Source organism: Orcinus orca, chromosome 1 (genome assembly GCF_937001465.1).
Source record: "Orcinus orca chromosome 1, mOrcOrc1.1, whole genome shotgun sequence".
Lineage (NCBI taxonomy): Eukaryota > Metazoa > Chordata > Mammalia > Artiodactyla > Delphinidae > Orcinus > Orcinus orca.
The window spans coordinates 208,426,964-208,444,657 of NC_064559.1; the positions used below are offsets into that span (position 1 = coordinate 208,426,964).

General features: G+C 56.9%; 1 protein-coding gene across 3 annotated transcripts in view; it reads left to right on the forward strand.

Annotated features, from left to right (window-relative positions):
• The window catches only part of CHD5 (chromodomain helicase DNA binding protein 5), a 66,115-nt gene that overhangs the window by 23,889 nt on the left and 24,532 nt on the right, over positions 1 to 17,694 (forward strand). For 2 of the 3 annotated variants that reach the window (XM_033432790.2, XM_004272325.4), the window contains exons 7-20: positions 840 to 963; positions 1,575 to 1,741; positions 1,916 to 2,137; positions 3,217 to 3,423; positions 3,640 to 3,851; positions 6,584 to 6,715; positions 6,801 to 6,909; positions 8,061 to 8,252; positions 8,340 to 8,540; positions 12,040 to 12,177; positions 12,268 to 12,389; positions 13,208 to 13,381; positions 13,762 to 13,903; positions 15,085 to 15,216. In XM_033432790.2, coding sequence (XP_033288681.2) covers positions 840 to 963; positions 1,575 to 1,741; positions 1,916 to 2,137; positions 3,217 to 3,423; positions 3,640 to 3,851; positions 6,584 to 6,715; positions 6,801 to 6,909; positions 8,061 to 8,252; positions 8,340 to 8,540; positions 12,040 to 12,177; positions 12,268 to 12,389; positions 13,208 to 13,381; positions 13,762 to 13,903; positions 15,085 to 15,216 — 2,274 coding nt within the window. Of the gene's footprint in view, positions 1 to 839; positions 964 to 1,574; positions 1,742 to 1,915; positions 2,138 to 3,216; positions 3,424 to 3,639; positions 3,852 to 6,583; positions 6,716 to 6,800; positions 6,910 to 8,060; positions 8,253 to 8,339; positions 8,541 to 12,039; positions 12,178 to 12,267; positions 12,390 to 13,207; positions 13,382 to 13,761; positions 13,904 to 15,084; positions 15,217 to 17,694 lie in introns of those variants that run through there. The other variant, XM_049713258.1, reaches the window with a different exon arrangement.

The window sequence follows — 17,694 nt, forward strand, 5'->3', positions numbered from 1 at the left end:
CTGGGCTGGAACCCTGCCCCTCCCTTGCCCTCCCAGGGCCAGCTCTGTCACCAGCTTTGGAATGACCCTAAGTCCGTGTCTGAGCCTTTGAGCCCTCTTTCTCCGGGGGTAGAGGCATTCACCCCCATCCTGCCCCTACAGGGCACCTGTTTCCCTCACCTGACCCAGCCCTGCGGAGGGGCAGAGATGGAAGCCATCTCTTTGTCCCTTCATAGGGGCAAGTGACAGGTCTCAAGTTTAGCTGCTGTGGAGGGGAGCACGGAGCAGCAGGCATGGTCCAGCCCGGAGCTGGTGGTCCAGCTCAGGTTAGCTTTTGAGCACAAACTAATGTGCTAGGCCCTCTGCTCCACCACGGTGGGCCCTGCTCTGGAGCTGCTCGCAGGCTGGAAGGGTTTGGGCACATGCGCTGGGAGAGAGCCAATGACAGGCAGATGGGACAGGTCGGACCTGGCACAAGGCTGTGCAACAGGTCTCATTAGGGAGAGATCTGGGAAGGCTCCTTGGGGGAGGTGTCCTTAGGGCTTCCCCTTGAGGGATGTGTAGGAGTTTGGCAGGGTGGAGGGCAGGGCCTGGGAGAGTTCCGGAGGTGGAAAGTGTGGGGAGGGTCTGAGGGCTGGAGAGCAGGGCTTGGGGAGGAGGGTGGAAGGCCATCAGGCTGGACCGGTGGGCTGAGGGTTTTCTAGCTGGGTGGAGGGACGAGATGAACCAGAGACAGACAGCACTGTGCCTCTGGAGCCTCCCCTGTGCCCTGCCCCGCCCCCCAGACCTGCGAAGCCTGGAGATGAGCCCCCAGGGCTGGCTCCGGGCTCACAGCCCCCCCCCCCCCACTGCCTCCACAGAGTGAGGAGGAGCAGCGGGAGGGGTCGGACTTGGACAGTGCCAGCATTCACAGCGCCTCCGTGCGCTCGGAGTGTTCTGCCCTGATGGGGAGGAAGAGCAAGAGGAGGCGCCAGAAGAAGAGAAGTAAGAGTCCTGTCTGCACGGTTCACATGGCCACCGCGGCGCATGTGGGCATGCAGAGCCCCCTCGGGGAGCGGAGAAGGGCACCCCTCAGCAGGAAGCCCCCCTGTGCTTCCTCAAGCACCCTGGCCTCTGTGGTTAGGAGAGGGGGTCCTGTCGAAGTGAGTCTGCATACGTTAGGGACCCGTGATGTGAGCCACCCCAGGGCATTTGCACTGGCAGAGGGGGGCACAGGAGGAGTTGCTTCTTAACCTCATCCACCCTCTACCCATGTATCCCCTCAGCCCCATTCCCCTACCCATCCTCGTTCCCCCTCTCCATCCTCGTTCCCTCCCTCCCTTGTCTTTATTTATCCAGCCATTCATCTTTCCATTCATTCACCCATCTTTCTTCTTTCCTTCCTTCTCCCTCCTTCCCTTCCTTTCCTTTTATCCATCTTCCATCCATCTCTTCACCCCTTTACTCTTTCAGTCCTCCTGTTGACCCTGTCTGTCCACCCACCACCCAACATCTATTGAGAGCCTAGTATGCGCCAGGGCAGCCTGGCGTGGAGATTGGCTGTGCACTGGGAGTGGGAACAAGGCCCTCCATGACTGCCTCTGCCCCCTCCGCAGTTGATGACGGTGATGGCTATGAGACGGACCACCAGGACTACTGTGAGGTGTGCCAGCAGGGTGGGGAGATCATCCTGTGCGACACCTGCCCGAGGGCCTACCACCTCGTCTGCCTGGACCCAGAGCTGGAGAAAGCTCCCGAGGGCAAGTGGAGCTGTCCCCACTGTGTAAGCCCTTGGCAGACGCGCCGGGGCGGGATTTTGTCTGTGCCTGGCTTCCGGACTCCTGCACGGTCTTCTGGGGCAGAACATGGGGAAGTGCGAGTGGGAGGGAGGGAGTCGCTCCCTGGTGGAGGTGGGGTCCTGGTTCAGGGTGCCTCCACCTGGACTCCCCCCCTCCAGGAGAAGGAGGGGATCCAGTGGGAGCCGAAGGACGACGACGACGAGGAGGAGGAGGGCGGCTGCGAGGAGGAGGAGGACGACCACATGGAGTTCTGCCGCGTATGCAAGGACGGCGGCGAGCTGCTCTGCTGCGACGCCTGCCCCTCCTCCTACCACCTGCACTGCCTCAACCCGCCGCTGCCCGAGATCCCAAACGGTGAATGGCTCTGCCCGCGCTGTACTGTGAGTGTTACGCCGGCCCGCGCCGAACGCCCCGCCCCCGGCAAGGCCCCGCCCACAACGACCAGGCCCCTCCCCCGGCAAGGCCCTGCGGACAAAGGTCCCACCCACCGAGGCCCCGCCCCAGCAGGCCCTGTCCACCAAAGCCCCGCCTCCCCCGGCCCAGGCCACGCCCACCACGCCCATCGCCCATGCTGCTCCAGGCCTCACCTACGAAGGCCCCGCCTGGCTCTCCGCCTCCCAAGACCTTTAACCCGCCCCTTCCCGTCCAGGACACGCCCCACGAGTACCCACCCAACCCCCGCCGCCACCGCCCCGTCGGGGCTCAGTCCCAGGCCCCCTCCCATGTGCCCCGAGTCCCGGCCACCGCCTCACCCTGGCCTGCTCTGCTTGCAATCCCCTTCACACTTTCTGGAAACAGCCGCTATGAGAAGAGAAAAGCCGTGGTGATAATCCCACCACCGCCCACCACAGCCACCGTTTACTGGGCATCCCTCTAACACCTACTGAGTTTTCCAGTACCAGGCCTTTCGTTATTCCCAGTTTTAGATGAGAAAACTGAGGCTCAGGGAGGTAAAGTGACTTGCCCAAGGCCACACAAGGCTGAACTGTCCACTCAGACTCAGACTGGACCTGGCTCTTGTCACAGGGCTGGGGGTGGCGAGAGGGTAGGAGGCCTTTGGGGCTGGGGCCTCAGTTTCTGCGGGGAGAGGAGAGCACCCGCCCCTCCCCCCCCATTCACTGTAGGCATTTGAAGGCCACCATGCTCCGAGTTGTCCCCAGCCCACCCCTAGTGCTGGGTCCCCCACCCTGTGGATCCTGGGCTGTGCCGTGCCAGCCCTCGGTTACCTGTGTGCATATGGGCTTCCGTTATGCGTGTGTATGTGTGTGTGCACGTGTGTGTGTGCAGACCCGTATCGCCTCATCAGCGTGCACGGCATGGGTGGTCTCCTGAGGACAGAGTGGTGTCTTGGAGTCGCTGTGGTGCTGTCTGACTTGGAGTAGTACAGCTTGTTGGAGGGAGCCTCGGGGTGGGGCCCTGCAGCTAAGCCCTGAACTTGGGGACCCTCCTCTGTCCACAGTGTCCCCCGCTGAAGGGCAAAGTCCAGCGGATCCTGCATTGGAGGTGGACAGAGCCCCCAGCCCCCTTCATGGTGGGGCTGCCGGGGTCCGACGTAGAGCCTGGCGTTCCACCACCCAAGCCCCTAGAGGGCATCCCGGAGAGAGAGTTTTTTGTCAAGTGGGCTGGGCTCTCCTACTGGCACTGCTCCTGGGTGAAGGAGCTGCAGGTGAGGCACCTGGGCAGGTGTGGCTGTGCTCAGGACCTAAACGCCCTGGCCAGCTCCCCGAGTGAGGGGCATTGCTGGGAGTTGGGGAGGGGGAGGCGGAAGGTGAGGATTGGCTTGCTTGGGACCCAGGCTGGGGGCTGGGGGAGCTGGGTTGGGGGACATGGGGGGGTTCACGGCCCATCTCCCTCCTGTAACCTCTGCCCCCTCTGCGAGCAGCTGGAGCTCTACCACACGGTGATGTATCGCAACTACCAAAGAAAGAACGACATGGACGAGCCACCGCCCTTTGACTATGGCTCTGGCGATGAGGATGGCAAGAGCGAGAAAAGGAAGAACAAAGACCCCCTCTATGCCAAGATGGAGGAGCGCTTCTACCGCTACGGCATCAAGCCCGAGTGGATGATGGTCCACCGCATCCTGAACCACAGGTGTGTGCTCGGCGGGTGGGGCCCTGCGCCTCGCTGGAGGTGGGTGCCTGCAGGTCTGGGACACCTGTTAACTGGGCTCAGGACCACGCGCGGGTGTGGTAGCGGAAGGGGCCCCACTGTCGGTGATGTGACTGTCCAGCTGGAGGGGTCTTCATGCACCTGGGTACATGGATGCACACGTGTGTAAACTTGCATGTGCATGCGTGTCACTCTCATGGTAGAGCAGTTCCTAAGTCATATGTCTAAAGAGGCAACTTGACGAACGGCCAGTGGAAGCTGTAGATGGGACACTTGGGGGGTCGGGACCCTTGTGCTCCTGGCATCCGTGCTTGATACCTGCCGGAAGGTCCTGGGGACCCGGGTGAGCCTGAGCTGTGGAGTGAGTACATGCTTGCTGCTCCTTTATAACATGGCTGACACCACCGAGTGCCGTCTATCAAGAGGTAGGTGTTTTATTTCCGCCTTCGTGTTTATGGATGCCAGCACGGTTAAGTCACTTGCCCAGAGTCACACAGGCAAGAGGCAGGGGTGCTGGGATTTGAACCCAGTGCTTTTCTGAGGGCAGGACTTGCTTTCTTACCCACTGTTCCAAACCCCAGTGCCCCTGCAACAGCTCTTTGTTGAGCAGTGTGAAATTGCCCAGGTGACGGTGGTCAGAGGCTGCAGAGACCAGACGCAGACACCAAGGCAGGGGGGCCCCGGACTGCAAGAGTGGCTTTGGTTTGGTGGGGAGGTGGGAGGTTTTGCTCATTCTTTTTTTTTAATTAGTTAATTAATTTTATTTATTTTTGGCTGCATGGGGTCTTTGTTGTTGCGTGTGGGCTTCCTCTAGTTGCCGTGAGCAGGGACTGCTCTTCGTTGTGGTGCGTGGCCTCCCATCTCCCTCTGCTCTGCCACTTCTCTTGTTGCAGAGCATGGGCTCTAGGTGCGCGGGCTTCAGTAGTTGTGACTCACAGGCTCAGTAGTTGTGGCGCACGGGCTTAGTTGCTCCGTGGCATGTGGGATCTTCCCGGACCAGGGCTCGAACCTGTGTCCCCTGCGTTGGCAGGCAGATTCTTCCCTGCGCCACCAGGGAAGCCCCTCTTGCTCATTCTTGAGCTCAGGCGCTTGAGAACCGGCGGTGGCTGACAGGTGGGCTCAGGGTGGGGCCCACGGAGGCTCTGCCTCAGGGGGACTTGGGATCCAGCAGACCACAGGCGTCCCGAAGGCAGGAGTTGGGTAGAGCAGAGTTTAAGAACCTGATCCTGTCAGTCGGATTTCAGCCCTGGCTCCCATTTTCCGGGCTCTGTGCTTCTGTGTTTCTCACGTGAAATGGGATAATGAGAGTACCCACCCCACAGGGCTGCCGCGGGGGTTCAAGGAGTGTGCCAGCGCCTGCTAGCGTGGCCGTCAGGAAGATGGGCCAGGGGAATTTGAAAAAGTACTCCCTCGACTATGAAATGCCTCATCCTCCCATCCCCAGCCCTCATGTGACCTGAGCCCCCCCCCCGTTGAACTGATCCACAATTTTTTTACCTTTGTTAAATTGCATGTTCAAAACAAAAGTGGCAAGTTTTCTCCCTGCCTTCAAAGCGGGGTAGGTGAATTTCCTCCAAATGTATTACCTGAATGGAGTCTGAGTAATAACCAATCATTTATTGAAAAAAAAAATCCATCGGTTTCCACAGTGACTGGGGATCGGTCTTTCTGTCCATGGCCCCCAGGCTAGCCGTGGCACCCCTGGCCCTGCAGCGCTGCCCTGGCTCGGTTGCCCAGTGCACTCAGGTTGGGTGGGAGGCCCCAGGCCCCTCCCAGGAGCCACGTTCAAGCTGCAGTGCAAGGTGCTTCTCTGCAGCAGCCCCTCTGGGCTGCTGGCTGGGGCATCAGGTCTGTGTCCGCGGGGGTCTTTGGGAGAGGGCATCCCACCTGCAAGAATTACATTCGTCTCTACTTTGCAGGGATTGGCCCCAGACCGGGATGGGCACCCCTCCAGTCCTTGGGAGGTTTTTTCTTTTTTTTTTTGGCCACTCCGTGCGGCATGCGGGATCTTAGTTCCCCGACCAGGGATGAAACCCGTGCCCCCCTGCAGTGGAAGCTTGGAGTCTTAACCACTGGACCGCCAGGGAAGTCCCTCTTTGGGAGTTTTTTTTTTTTTTTTTTTTTTTGCCGTACGTGGGCCTCTCACCGTTGTGGCCTCTCCCGTTGTGGAACACAGCCTCCGGATACGCAGGCTCAGCGGCCATGGCTCACGGGCCCAGCTGCTCCGCGGCATGTGGGATCTTCCCGGACCGAGGCACGAACCCGTGTCCCCTGCATTGGCAGGCGGACTCTCAAACACTGCGCCACCAAGGAAGCCCCCTCTTTGGGAGTTTTTAAGCGAGAAAACGAAGGTCTGTGGTCAGGGGAGAACCATCTGACTCAGTAATTGAGAATTCCGGGGGAATCCTCATGACTGAATGGGATTCACAGCCACCGAGGATGGAGTGGATGCTGGTTCTGTGCTCCCCCATTAGCGTGGCCTCCCAGATGTCCCTCTGCTCTGCCACTCAACCTGTTCCCTCCTCCCTCCCTCTCACTAGCTGTGTGGCCTTGGCCAAGCTGTCTCACCTCTCTGGAGTCCCTGCCTGGTGCCGCCCTCCTGGCTGGGGCTCCCAGGGGACCGCGGGGGTGAGAGGCTTTGCATCCTGTGAGGTGCCCTCCGTGGACTCTTGCCTGGGTGACCCGCCCTCCTCCATCTGTTTACCATGTTGCAGCTTCGACAAAAAGGGGGATGTGCATTACCTGATCAAGTGGAAAGACCTGCCCTACGACCAGTGCACCTGGGAGATTGACGACATTGACATCCCCTACTACGACAACCTGAAGCAGGCCTACTGGGGCCACAGGTGGGCCACGGTGGGGCCCCTGGGCGGGGCCTCCCACCCCCCACCAGCCTGAGCTCTGCTCTCATCATCCTGTGCTCTTTCCCAGGGAATTGATGCTGGGGGAGGACGCCAGGCTGCCCAAGAGGCTGGTCAAGAAGGGCAAGAAGCTGAAGGACGACAAACAGGAGAAGCCCCCGGACACGCCCATTGTGGATGTGAGCGGGGAGGGGCCCCGGGGTGGGGTTGCCAGGGCCTCCACCGAGGCTTGGCCGTGGCGGAGGGTATGGTCTCCGGAGGTCTCCGGAGAACTCGTACTGCGGGTCTATGCACACGGAGCCGCACCTGTGCAGGAGGGGGCTCTACGGCTCAGTCAGGGACAAAGGTGACAGGACCCAGCCCTTCCCCGCAGGGGAGGGCTCACACCCTGGGGTCTGGGTCCCCCAGCCTCATGCAGAGCGGCAGCTCCTGGGGGACAGAGCGATTTGAAGGATGGGTCACCAGTGCACAGACTGTGGAGCAGATAGTCTCTACTCAGCGCAGCTCACGAAATTGCATTCCTTTAGTTGAGCTAATTCCAAGCACTTAAATCAAAAAGTGTGTTTCCTACTTGAGGAACATAATTGCTGATTTGCTAATTACACACCATTCTTATCTGTTCAGGGGCAGGAGACCCACAACTTGCCCCGGAGCTTTGAGCCCATCGGGGAGTGGAAGGTTGACTGTTATTCATTTAGCAAACTTCTCTGGGTGTCTGCTAGCACCTAGCCCTGGGCTGGCCCTGGGGGAACAAGGCCCTGCCCCCTGTTTCACGAAGTGCTCATCTTCCAAGGGCCCGTGGCGCGTACACACAGAAGTGGGAGATCGGCTTGAGACTGTGGGATGCCAGGGAAAGGTGAATGGGTCTGATACATCAGGAGGACTTCATGGGGGAGGTGGCCCCGAGCTGCAGGATAAAAGAGGTGATGTTCGGGCTCAGGCATCCTGGGCATGCATCCAACAAATGTTGCCTAAGTGCTCACTGTGTCCTGGTCACTGTATGGGACTCAGAGGAGCAGGTCACCAATATGGTGACCACAAGCTGGGCTTAAAGTCAGAGAATCCAACACTTGGTAAACTGCCCTGATAGGCGAAGTATAGGGTCGACAAGGGAGGACGTGGTGGGAACACCTAAGCTGGGCCAGGAGTCAGGGAGGACTTCCTGGAGGAAGAAGCATTCCAGCTGTGACCTGAAGGATGAATAAGTTAGCAGGGATGAGAGGAGTGGGAAGAGTACCCCAGTCATAAGGAACTGCGTGTGCAAAGGCCTGGGGGCTGGGCCCTGGTGGCCCAGGATCCAGCGTACGTCTGAACCTCTGCCTCCTTGCAGCCCACGGTCAAGTTTGACAAGCAGCCGTGGTACATCGACTCCACGGGCGGCACACTGCACCCGTACCAGCTGGAGGGCCTTAACTGGCTGCGCTTTTCCTGGGCCCAGGGCACCGACACCATCCTGGCCGATGAGATGGGTCTGGGCAAGACAGTGCAGACCATCGTCTTCCTCTACTCCCTGTACAAGGAGGTTTGAGGCCCAGGCTGGGCGGCTGGGGAGGGGTAGCCGGTGCTGGCTGTGGGCCGGCAGCCTCAGCGCGTCCGTCTCCCTCCCCAGGGCCACTCCAAGGGGCCCTACCTGGTCAGTGCGCCCCTGTCCACCATCATCAACTGGGAACGTGAGTTTGAGATGTGGGCGCCCGACTTCTACGTGGTCACCTACACGGGGGACAAGGAGAGCCGCTCTGTGATCCGGGAGAACGAGTTTTCGTTTGAGGACAATGCCATTCGGAGTGGGAAGAAGGTGTTCCGGATGAAGGTGAGCACTCCTGACCCCGGGGACCCTGCACAGGTGCCCAGTCTGCCCTGGGGGCCGCAGGGGCCCTGCAGTCCGTCCGTCTGGGGTCTCTTCTCTTGGGCCCTGGTGGAGGTAGGTAGTAGCTGGCATGGAGCTTCTCTTGAGGCAGAGTTACCTGCTGTATCCATGTCCTGGGGCAAAGAACCATAAACAGGGTGGCGGTGGGGCTGAAAACAGCAACAGAATTTATCCTCTCGCCGTTCTGGAGGCCAGGAGTCCGAGATCCAGCTGTCGGCGGGGTCCTGCTCCCCCTGAAGCTCTGGGGGAGGACCCTTCCGCGCCTCTTCCAGCATCTGGTGGCGGCAGGCGTTCCTTGGCAGTCCTTGGTTTGCAGCTGAATCACTTGGGTTTCTGCCTCTGTTGTCATGCGGCCGTCTCCCCTGTGTGTCTGTGTCTCCTCTTCTTATAAAGACACCACCCTAATCCAGGATGACCTCATTTTAACTAATGACACCTGCAAATACCCGAGCTCCAAAAAAGGTCATATTCTGAGGTTTTGGGTGGACATGGATCTTGAGGGGACACGATTCAACCCAGTCCACCAGCTGTGTGACCTCTGGCAAGTCACTTAGCCTCTCTGTGCTTCAGAATCTTCTCAGCAAAATGGAGATAACAGACCCAGTCTAGAGTTGTGGAGGGTCGAATGAATAAGCATTAGGCAGGGCCGCTCAGACTTCCCTGTGCCCCCGGGTCAGCAGGGGCCTTGTTGAAGGGCAGGTTCTGATCCCGCAGCTCTGGGGTGGGGCCTGACAGAGTCCCAGATGATGTGCATGCTTTTGATTCTCAGGCTGCACTCTGAGAATCGAGGACACAAAGCACTCAGTACTTCCCGCGCCTGGCACGCGGGGGCACTCAGGCAGTCTTGGCGCTCTCACGTGCTACCTGCAGTGCTGGGGGCTGGCGGATCACCTCCAGCCTCCCCAGGGTTCCTCACCTCGGCTTTCTCCCTCGTCTGGGGATGGTCGTGGCCCCAGGAGATGCTCAGTAACTATTTGTGTGGGTTTGTTTTTTTTTGGCTGTGCCGCGCGGCTTGTGGGAATCTTAGTTCCCCGGCCAGAGACTGAACCCCGGGCTATGGCAGTGAAAGCGCTGAGTCCTAACTACTGAACCGCCAGGGAATTCTCAATAACTATTTGTTGAGTGAGGGAATGACTCAGTGATTCCAGAGGGATGGGCCTGTGGGCCTATCAGTCACAGAAACAACTTCTGAGCTCACCCTGGGGTCCTGCGATGGGCTGGGTGCTTTGCTGACTCAGCTTTTTTTTTTTTTTTTTTTTTTTTAAAGAAGATGTTGGGGGTAGGAGTTTATTAATTTATTTATTTTTGCTGCGTTGGGTCTTTGTTTCTGTGCGAGGGCTTTCTCTAGTTGCGGCGAGCGGGAGACACTCTTCATCGCGGTGCGCGGGCCTCTCACTGTCGCGGCCTCTCTTGTTGCGGAGCACAGGCTCCAGACGCGCAGGCTCAGTAGTTGTGGCTCACGGGCCTAGTTGCTCCGCGGCATGTGGGATCCTCCCAGACCAGGGCTCGAACCCGTGTTCCCTGCATTAGCAGGCAGATTCTCAACCACTGCGCCACCAGGGAAGCCCTCAGCTTTTCAATTTACTTTATTTTTTAAAATTGTAGGAAAATACACATAACTTAAAGTGTATCATCTTAACCATTTTTACAAGTACGGTTCGTGGACATCAAGGACATTTATACTGCTGTGCAGCCATCACCCCCCTCTCCAGAGCTGCTCATCTTGTAAAACTGAACCTCTGTCCCCATTAAACACTAGCTTCCACCAGCCCCTGGCAGCCTCCTGCTTTGGGTCTCTGAATTTGATTATTCTTGGTACTTCATGTAAGTGGAATCATACAGTATTCGTCCTTCTGTGTCTGGCTCATTTCACTCAGCACGTTGTAGCATGTGTCAGGATTTCTTTCCTTTTTAAGACTGGATGACATTCCATCTTGTGAATAGAACACCTTCTGTTTATCCATTCATCTGCCTGTGGACACTTGAGTGTTTCTACCTTTTGGTTCTTGTGAATAATGCTATGAACATAGGTGTGCAGAAATATTCATTCAAGTCCCTGCTTTCACTTCTTCTGGGTCTATAACCAGAATTGGAAATGCTGGATCGCATGGCAATTCTATGTGTAATTTTGTTTGTTTTTGTTTTTATATTATTTTTTAAAAATTCTATTGGCGTATAGTTGATTTACAATGTTGTCTTCGTTTCAGGTGTACAGCAAAGTGACTCAGTTATCCATATACATATATCCATTCTTTTTTAGATTCTTTTCCCATATAGGTCATTACAGAGTATTGAGTAGAGTTCCCTGTGCTATACAGTAGGTCCTTATTAGTTATCTATTTCATATATAGTAGTGTGTATATGTCAATCCCAGTCTCCCAATTTATCCCTCCCCCTGTTTTTCCCCATAACCATAAGTCTGTTTTCTACATCTGTGACTCTGTTTCTCTCTTGTAAAAAAGGTTCATTTGTACCATTTTTTTAGATTCCACATATAAGCGATATCATATGATATTTGTCTTTGTCTGACTTACTTCACTCAGTATGACAATTTCTAGGTCCATCCATGTTGCTGTGAATGGCATTGTTTCATTTTTTTATGGCTGAGTAATATTCCATTGTATGTATGTACCACATCTTCTTTATCCATTCCTCTGTTGATGGAAACTTACATCGTTTCCATGTCTTGGCTCTTGTAAATAGTGCTGCAGTGAACACTGGGGTGCATGTGTCTTTTCGAATTATGCTTTTCTTTGGATATATGCCCAGGAGTGGGATTGCTGGATCATATGGTAGCTCTATTTTTATAGTTTGTTTTTTTTTTTTTTTTTTGCGGTACGCAGGCCTCTCGCTGTTGTGGCCTCTCCCGTTGCGGAGCACAGGCTCCGGACGTGCAGGCTCAGTGGCCATGGCTCACGGGCCCAGCCGCCCCACGGCACGTGGGATCCTCCCGGACCGGGGCACGAACCTGCGTCCCCTGCATTGGCAGGCGGACTCCCAACCCCTGCGCCACCAGGGAAGCCCTATTTTTATAGTTTTTTTAAGCGATCTCCATACTGTTCTCCATAATATGTGTAATTTTTTGAGGAACAGACTTGCCCTTTTAATTCTTGTGGCATTCCTCCTGTAGACAGTATTGCTCCCTTTTTACAGGTGAGGCGACTGAGGCTTGGGGAGGTTAATTACCTTGACCAAGGTCTAGCCCAAGAGAGCAGGGCTGGTGCACACCCAGGTGCCGCCTACAGGCTCCCCTCTGCCTCTCTCAGCCCTTCCTGGGCCTCAGCTGACCCCTTTGCTCAGTGGCCTGTGTCTTCCTCTCAGTCCCAGGGCTCCCTGGGCTCTCTGGGGGTCCTGTCCACACTCCTCCTTGCCCCTTCGTCTCTGGAGACCCTGATCTGCTGCTCTCCCAGCTCTCCTCCCAAACGCCTCCCTCTCCCTCCAGAAAGAAGTGCAGATCAAATTCCATGTCCTGCTCACCTCCTACGAGCTCATCACCATCGACCAGGCCATCCTGGGCTCCATCGAGTGGGCCTGCCTCGTGGTGGATGAGGCCCACCGGCTCAAGAACAACCAGTCCAAGGTAGGAAGTGCTGACCGCTGGCCCCAGTGCTCCCTGGATGGGCCGGCTGCCTGGTGCCCCCTGACAGGCCCCCTGTCCCCCCTCCCCAAGTTCTTTAGGGTCCTGAACAGCTACAAGATCGATTACAAGCTGCTGCTGACGGGGACCCCCCTTCAGAACAACCTGGAGGAGCTCTTCCACCTGCTCAATTTCCTGACTCCAGAGAGGTTCAAGTGAGTCGGGGGGGCCGGCTGGGGAGCTGGGGTGGGGGGCAGCCAGCGAAGAGGGGTCAGTGCCCGTCCCGGCTCTGGGGCTGCTCGCTGGCCCTCGGTTTCCTCATCGGTAACGTGGGAGTGTTAGCAGTGTGCTGGGCCGTGCCGAGCCCCTGGGAAACATCTGCTGCTGCTAATCCTGCCATTTTTCCTCAGCTCTGCCCCTGAAGACCCTGGGGGTCCTCCTGGGATCCTGTCCCTTCCACACACCGCTGGCCCATTCCTGTCCCTCCACAAAGATTGAAGTGACCACATGGGGGGCAGCGATGGGAGGCAGAAGGCTGTGGTGGTGGTGGTGGAGATGGGGGTGAAGACAGAGCTTCGGCCTTCCTGTCTTCATCTGACCCCTCAGTTTCCTACTCAGGGGATTCAGGGTGGAGAATGCTGATTCTGGAATCAGGAGATGTAGATACGAGGGCAGGCTGGACTGGATAACCTCGGGCACCCATCAGCCTCAGGTTCCTTATCTGCGATATGGCTAAAAGTCCTAGAGACTGCATGTCCAGGACAGCTTTGAGGACAGGAAGGCATCCTGTGTGGCTGAGACAGCTGCGATGGGTGGGGGTGACACAGGCTTAGACAGAGACTGGAAGGACACCTAGGGCAGGGCCAGGGCTCCGTGGCCCACCAGCCAGCCTGCCCTGTGACAGGCCTGCCCTGTGACCCTCTGGCAGGTGGCCGGGGGCGGGCTGGCTGGCCCGCTCCCCCACCCCAATCCTGGTTCCCTTTGCAGAGGGCTTTGGCCTGCTGCAGGCTCTCATCCCAGCTTTTTCTTGTAGCAACCTGGAGGGCTTCCTGGAGGAGTTTGCCGACATCTCCAAGGAAGACCAGATCAAGAAGCTGCATGACCTGCTGGGGCCGCACATGCTAAGGCGGCTCAAGGCTGATGTATTCAAGAACATGCCGGCCAAGACCGAGCTGATCGTCCGCGTGGAGCTGAGCCAGATGCAGAAGTGAGCAGCCTGCCCCATGTCCCCTGGGCTTGTCTTCTAGATCAGAAGGGCCTGACCTGGCCTTCCTGGGCTGCTGCCCCGGGTGGGTGGGAGGGCCTTTCGGCCCCGCCCAGGCCTCAACTCACCTTTTGCACATACTTCCTTCTTGGGGCCTCTTAGATTTCAGTGACCAGGGTTGGGGCTGCCTGGGTCCTTGCACTGTCCCCCAGCAACTTGCTGGGCAGCGCCAGGCCTGTGGCTTCACCTCTAGGGGCTCCCCATGGTCTTTCTGTAACTGGTACTAGGGCAGCAGCCCCCAGGCTCCCCGCAGAGCAGAGTGCCCTCTCGGAGGCTGGTGTGGCCAGGTGTATCCAGCTTGCCTTTCCTCCTTCCTCTGGCAGGAAGTACTACAAGTTCATCCTCACGCGGAACTTCGAGGCGCTGAACTCCAAGGGGGGTGGGAACCAGGTGTCACTGCTCAACATCATGATGGACCTGAAGAAGTGTTGCAACCACCCTTACCTCTTCCCAGTGGCCGCTGTGGTAGGTCCCCGTGGCTGCCACTGTGGCCACCGTGGTAGGTGCCCTTGACCACCATGGTGAGTGCCTGAGGCTGCCATGGAAGGGCCTGAGGCCGTGGTAGGTGCATGTGGCTGTGTCGTGGTGGGTTTTCTGTGGCCCTCGTGGCAAGCAGCTGTGGCCGCCGTGGTGCCCCTGGCTGCTGGGAATGAGGATCTGGAGGCGATACGGGTCCCCACTGTGCCAGAAGTATCTGGAAACCTACCTCTGTCCACTGCTCAGCCAGGCCCTCTCCTTCCCTGGACCCCTCCTCGTGACCATAAAGTAATGGGGGGCATCGGGGCACCACAGAATCCCCGCCAGCCTCAGCGTCAGGGGACCGCAGGCCAGGATTCCGAGGGCTGACCTGGCAGTCGGGGAGGCCTGGGTGGGGCCCCCAGGTGATCTGATGTGCTGCCCTGGGTGAGAGACTGGACCCCCAGCCAGACCCCTGGCTCCAGTCCTGTGGTCTCAGGACAGTCAGTGGTCCTCTTGGGGCCCCAGGTTTATCCTCTACGAAGTGGGGACAATAACAGCACGCCTTGAAAGGGTGAGGGCCAGACCAGAACATCCACGTCAGTGCCCTCGGCGAGAGCTCGGCACAGCGGTGCTCACTGCGGTCACGGCTATTCTGGTTCTAATTTAAATGCTCCGTGGTTTACACCTTCCCCCTCCCCCATCCCTGCCCCCAAACAAGAAGACCAATGCAGAGTTCGGCGTGGAGGCCGTGCTGTGGGTGACCTAGACTCAACCAACCCCAGGCTGATCTCACCATGGTGGCCCAGCAGAGGCCTTTGGGCTAAGGTTCTGCCCAGCTGGGGGGCCGGGTTGGCCTTGCCTGGACGTGCCCTGCACATTCCTGCTGGGAAGGCCGGCTTGGCTCAAAGCTCTGTGTCATCCTTCGTCCACTGATGCCTGTGGTCTTGGTGGAGTGCCAGCAGGGGGAGATGGAGGGCAGGGCCGGCGAGTCTGAGCCCTGCCTGGGGAATGCGACGCTGGGAGCAGCCGTGTGACCTGCCCATGCGCCCTGCAGAACCTGGCCTGACCCGGGCTTGGGCTCGGTGCTGCACCCACTGTTGGGCCCTTGTCCACTCTCTGGGGCCTCTGGTGCAGAGTCAGAGAGGAGAGGGGAGCCCCCAATGCCCCACCTTCTGCTGTGTCCACAGGAGGCCCCTGTCCTGCCCAATGGCTCCTATGATGGCAGCTCTCTGGTCAAGTCTTCAGGGAAGCTCATGTTGCTGCAGAAGATGCTCAAGAAACTTCGGGACGAAGGGCACCGTGTACTTATCTTCTCCCAGGTGAGCTGCCCCCAGGTGGCTGCTGGCCTCCCTGCCTTCCCTAGCCCAACCCCACACCTGCAGAGGGCGTCCTGCCCCCACTAGCTGAGGGCACAGCCTGCCAGCAGCCCTCAGGTCCCAATGCCATCCCCACGTGGGTTGTGTGTCAAAAGTCGCTCCTCTGGGCCCTGGTGTGATGCAGCCGAGGAGAGCTGGTTGGGCGCCAAGTTCAAGGTGCTCAGGGCATGTTGGTAGGGAGGACCAACGTCCACCCCATCAGCTGCTCCTCTGGCCTGCTCCTCCTGGAGCGTTTGTCTAGGCTGGGATGACAGCCCTCTCCTCTCACCCGTGCAGCCCAGCTTCTCATGAAGGTGGGGCCCTGTGGTGGGGGCAGCTTGGCGGGGGTGTTGTGTGTCCCTCTTTCTAGCTTGATCCTGCGGCATTACTTTTTGGGCGGTCAGAGGCAAAGCTGTCCAGCCCCAGAGGTTTGTTTGTCTGTGCACTTCCTTCATCCTTTTGCATCTGTCTTACGTGCGGCTCTGTGCTAGGCATGGGGGTCCAGCTCTTGTCCTCAAGACCCTCATAGTCTAGTGTGGGAGATGGAGGTTAGAGACAGTTATCCAGCCCCAAGGTCATCTCTGTGATGGGGGTCAGGGATGGCCCTAGGGGCCTGGTGTGAAAAATGTTCCATGGTGGTGTGACTGAGCCAGAGACTAGGATGTGGCTCCTCCGTGTGCAACAGTCCACGTGTAACAGCTGCTCCTGCCTGCAAGCCCCTGATCCCACCCTGGGCCTGCAGCAGGCCGAGGAATCTGGGGAAAGCTGACCAAGCCTGTGACTGTGGGCTGACCTGGAAACTGGATCCAGAATTCCCCAGCCCCCTGCCAACGTAAGACATGATTCTGGGCTGAGGCCCCAAGGGACCAAGTAGAGGGAACTGCACAACTTCTAGAAGTGGGGACAGAGAGAAAGTGACAGAGATGGAGCCCTGCCAGCCAAAGTAAGCCTGAAAACCCCAATCACAAAACTCATGAAAACGTTCAATGAGACATTGAATGAGACGCCCCACAAAACAGTAAGCAGAACCCAAGTGGGAGGAATAATAGAACAGCCTGAAAAAGTTCAAATAAACACGTTTAGGAACCTCAAAAATACCAGAGTAACACTCATAAATCGCGAAGAAATCGATTAAACACAGGCAGCAAGAGATAAAATAAAACTAACTGGATAGGAAAAGGGTCTGCATGAGATGGAGAACAAAACATTTCAACAGACTGGATAAACTCTCAACACTGTTGAAGAGAATGGGGATGAATGGGAACCTGGCGTTGAGGAATTTCCCCAGAATGCAGCAGAGAGAGACAAAGATAAGACTGAGAAATTACATGGAGGATGCCTTGAGAGGCTCTGGTAATTATGCACTAGGAGCTGCAGAAGAAGAAATAGAGAAAATGGCAGAGAAGTCAGACTTAATGGGAGTTTGCAGACAGACGTGGAGAAAGATGTGAGGTCTCAGGTCTGAGTACCAAGCAAGATAAATACAGTAAGTCCCCTACATGTGAACGAGTTGCATTCGGAGAGCGCGCGTTCGTTAAGTCCAATTTGTTCGTAAGTCCAACAAAGTTAGCTTAGGTACCCAACTAACACAATCGGCTATATAGTACTGTACTGTAACAGGTTTTTAAGACTTTTCACACAAATAACACATAAAAAACAAACAAAAAATAAAGAAAACATTTTTAATCTTATAGTATAGCACCTTGAAAAGTACAATAGTACCAGCTACATCACCACCGCTTTTTTTTTTTTTTTTTTTTTGCGGTACGCGGGCCTCTCACTGCTGTGGCCTCTCCCGTTGCGGAGCACAGGCTCCGGACGTGCAGGCTCAGCGGCCATGGCTCACAGGCCCAGCCGCTCCACAGCATGTGGGGTCTTCCTGGACCGGGGCACGAACCCGTGTCCCCTGCATCGGCAGGCGGACTCTCAACCACTGCGCCACCGGGGAAGCCCAATCACCGCCGCTTTTACGCTTGCTTCCAGACATCCTGGGCTTGAAATAAAGATACTGTACGACTGTACTCTACACAGTACTGTACAGTAAAGTACACAAAAGCACAACCGCTTGTAGAGGATGCACGCGTGTGACAGTGTACGCCAGACACATGCACTAACTTATGTGATTGGACACGCGAATGCACGTTTGCATCTTTGAAGGTTCACAACTTGAAGGTTCGTATGTAGGGGACTTACTGTATAAAGAAAGGAAGCCCTAGGTACATCATAGGGGAAATGCCACTCTTCAGACCTAGTATCTACAAAGGAATGACAATCAGACTGTCCTCAGATTTCACATCAGCAACAATAGGTGGCAGAAGACAACTGCAAAACCTTCAGTACACTGCGGGAAAATGGTGACTGATAATTTTATATCCAGCCAGACTCTCTCTCAAGATTGATTATGGGAGGAATATGGGAGCTCAGAAGGGACTGCTTTTCTCT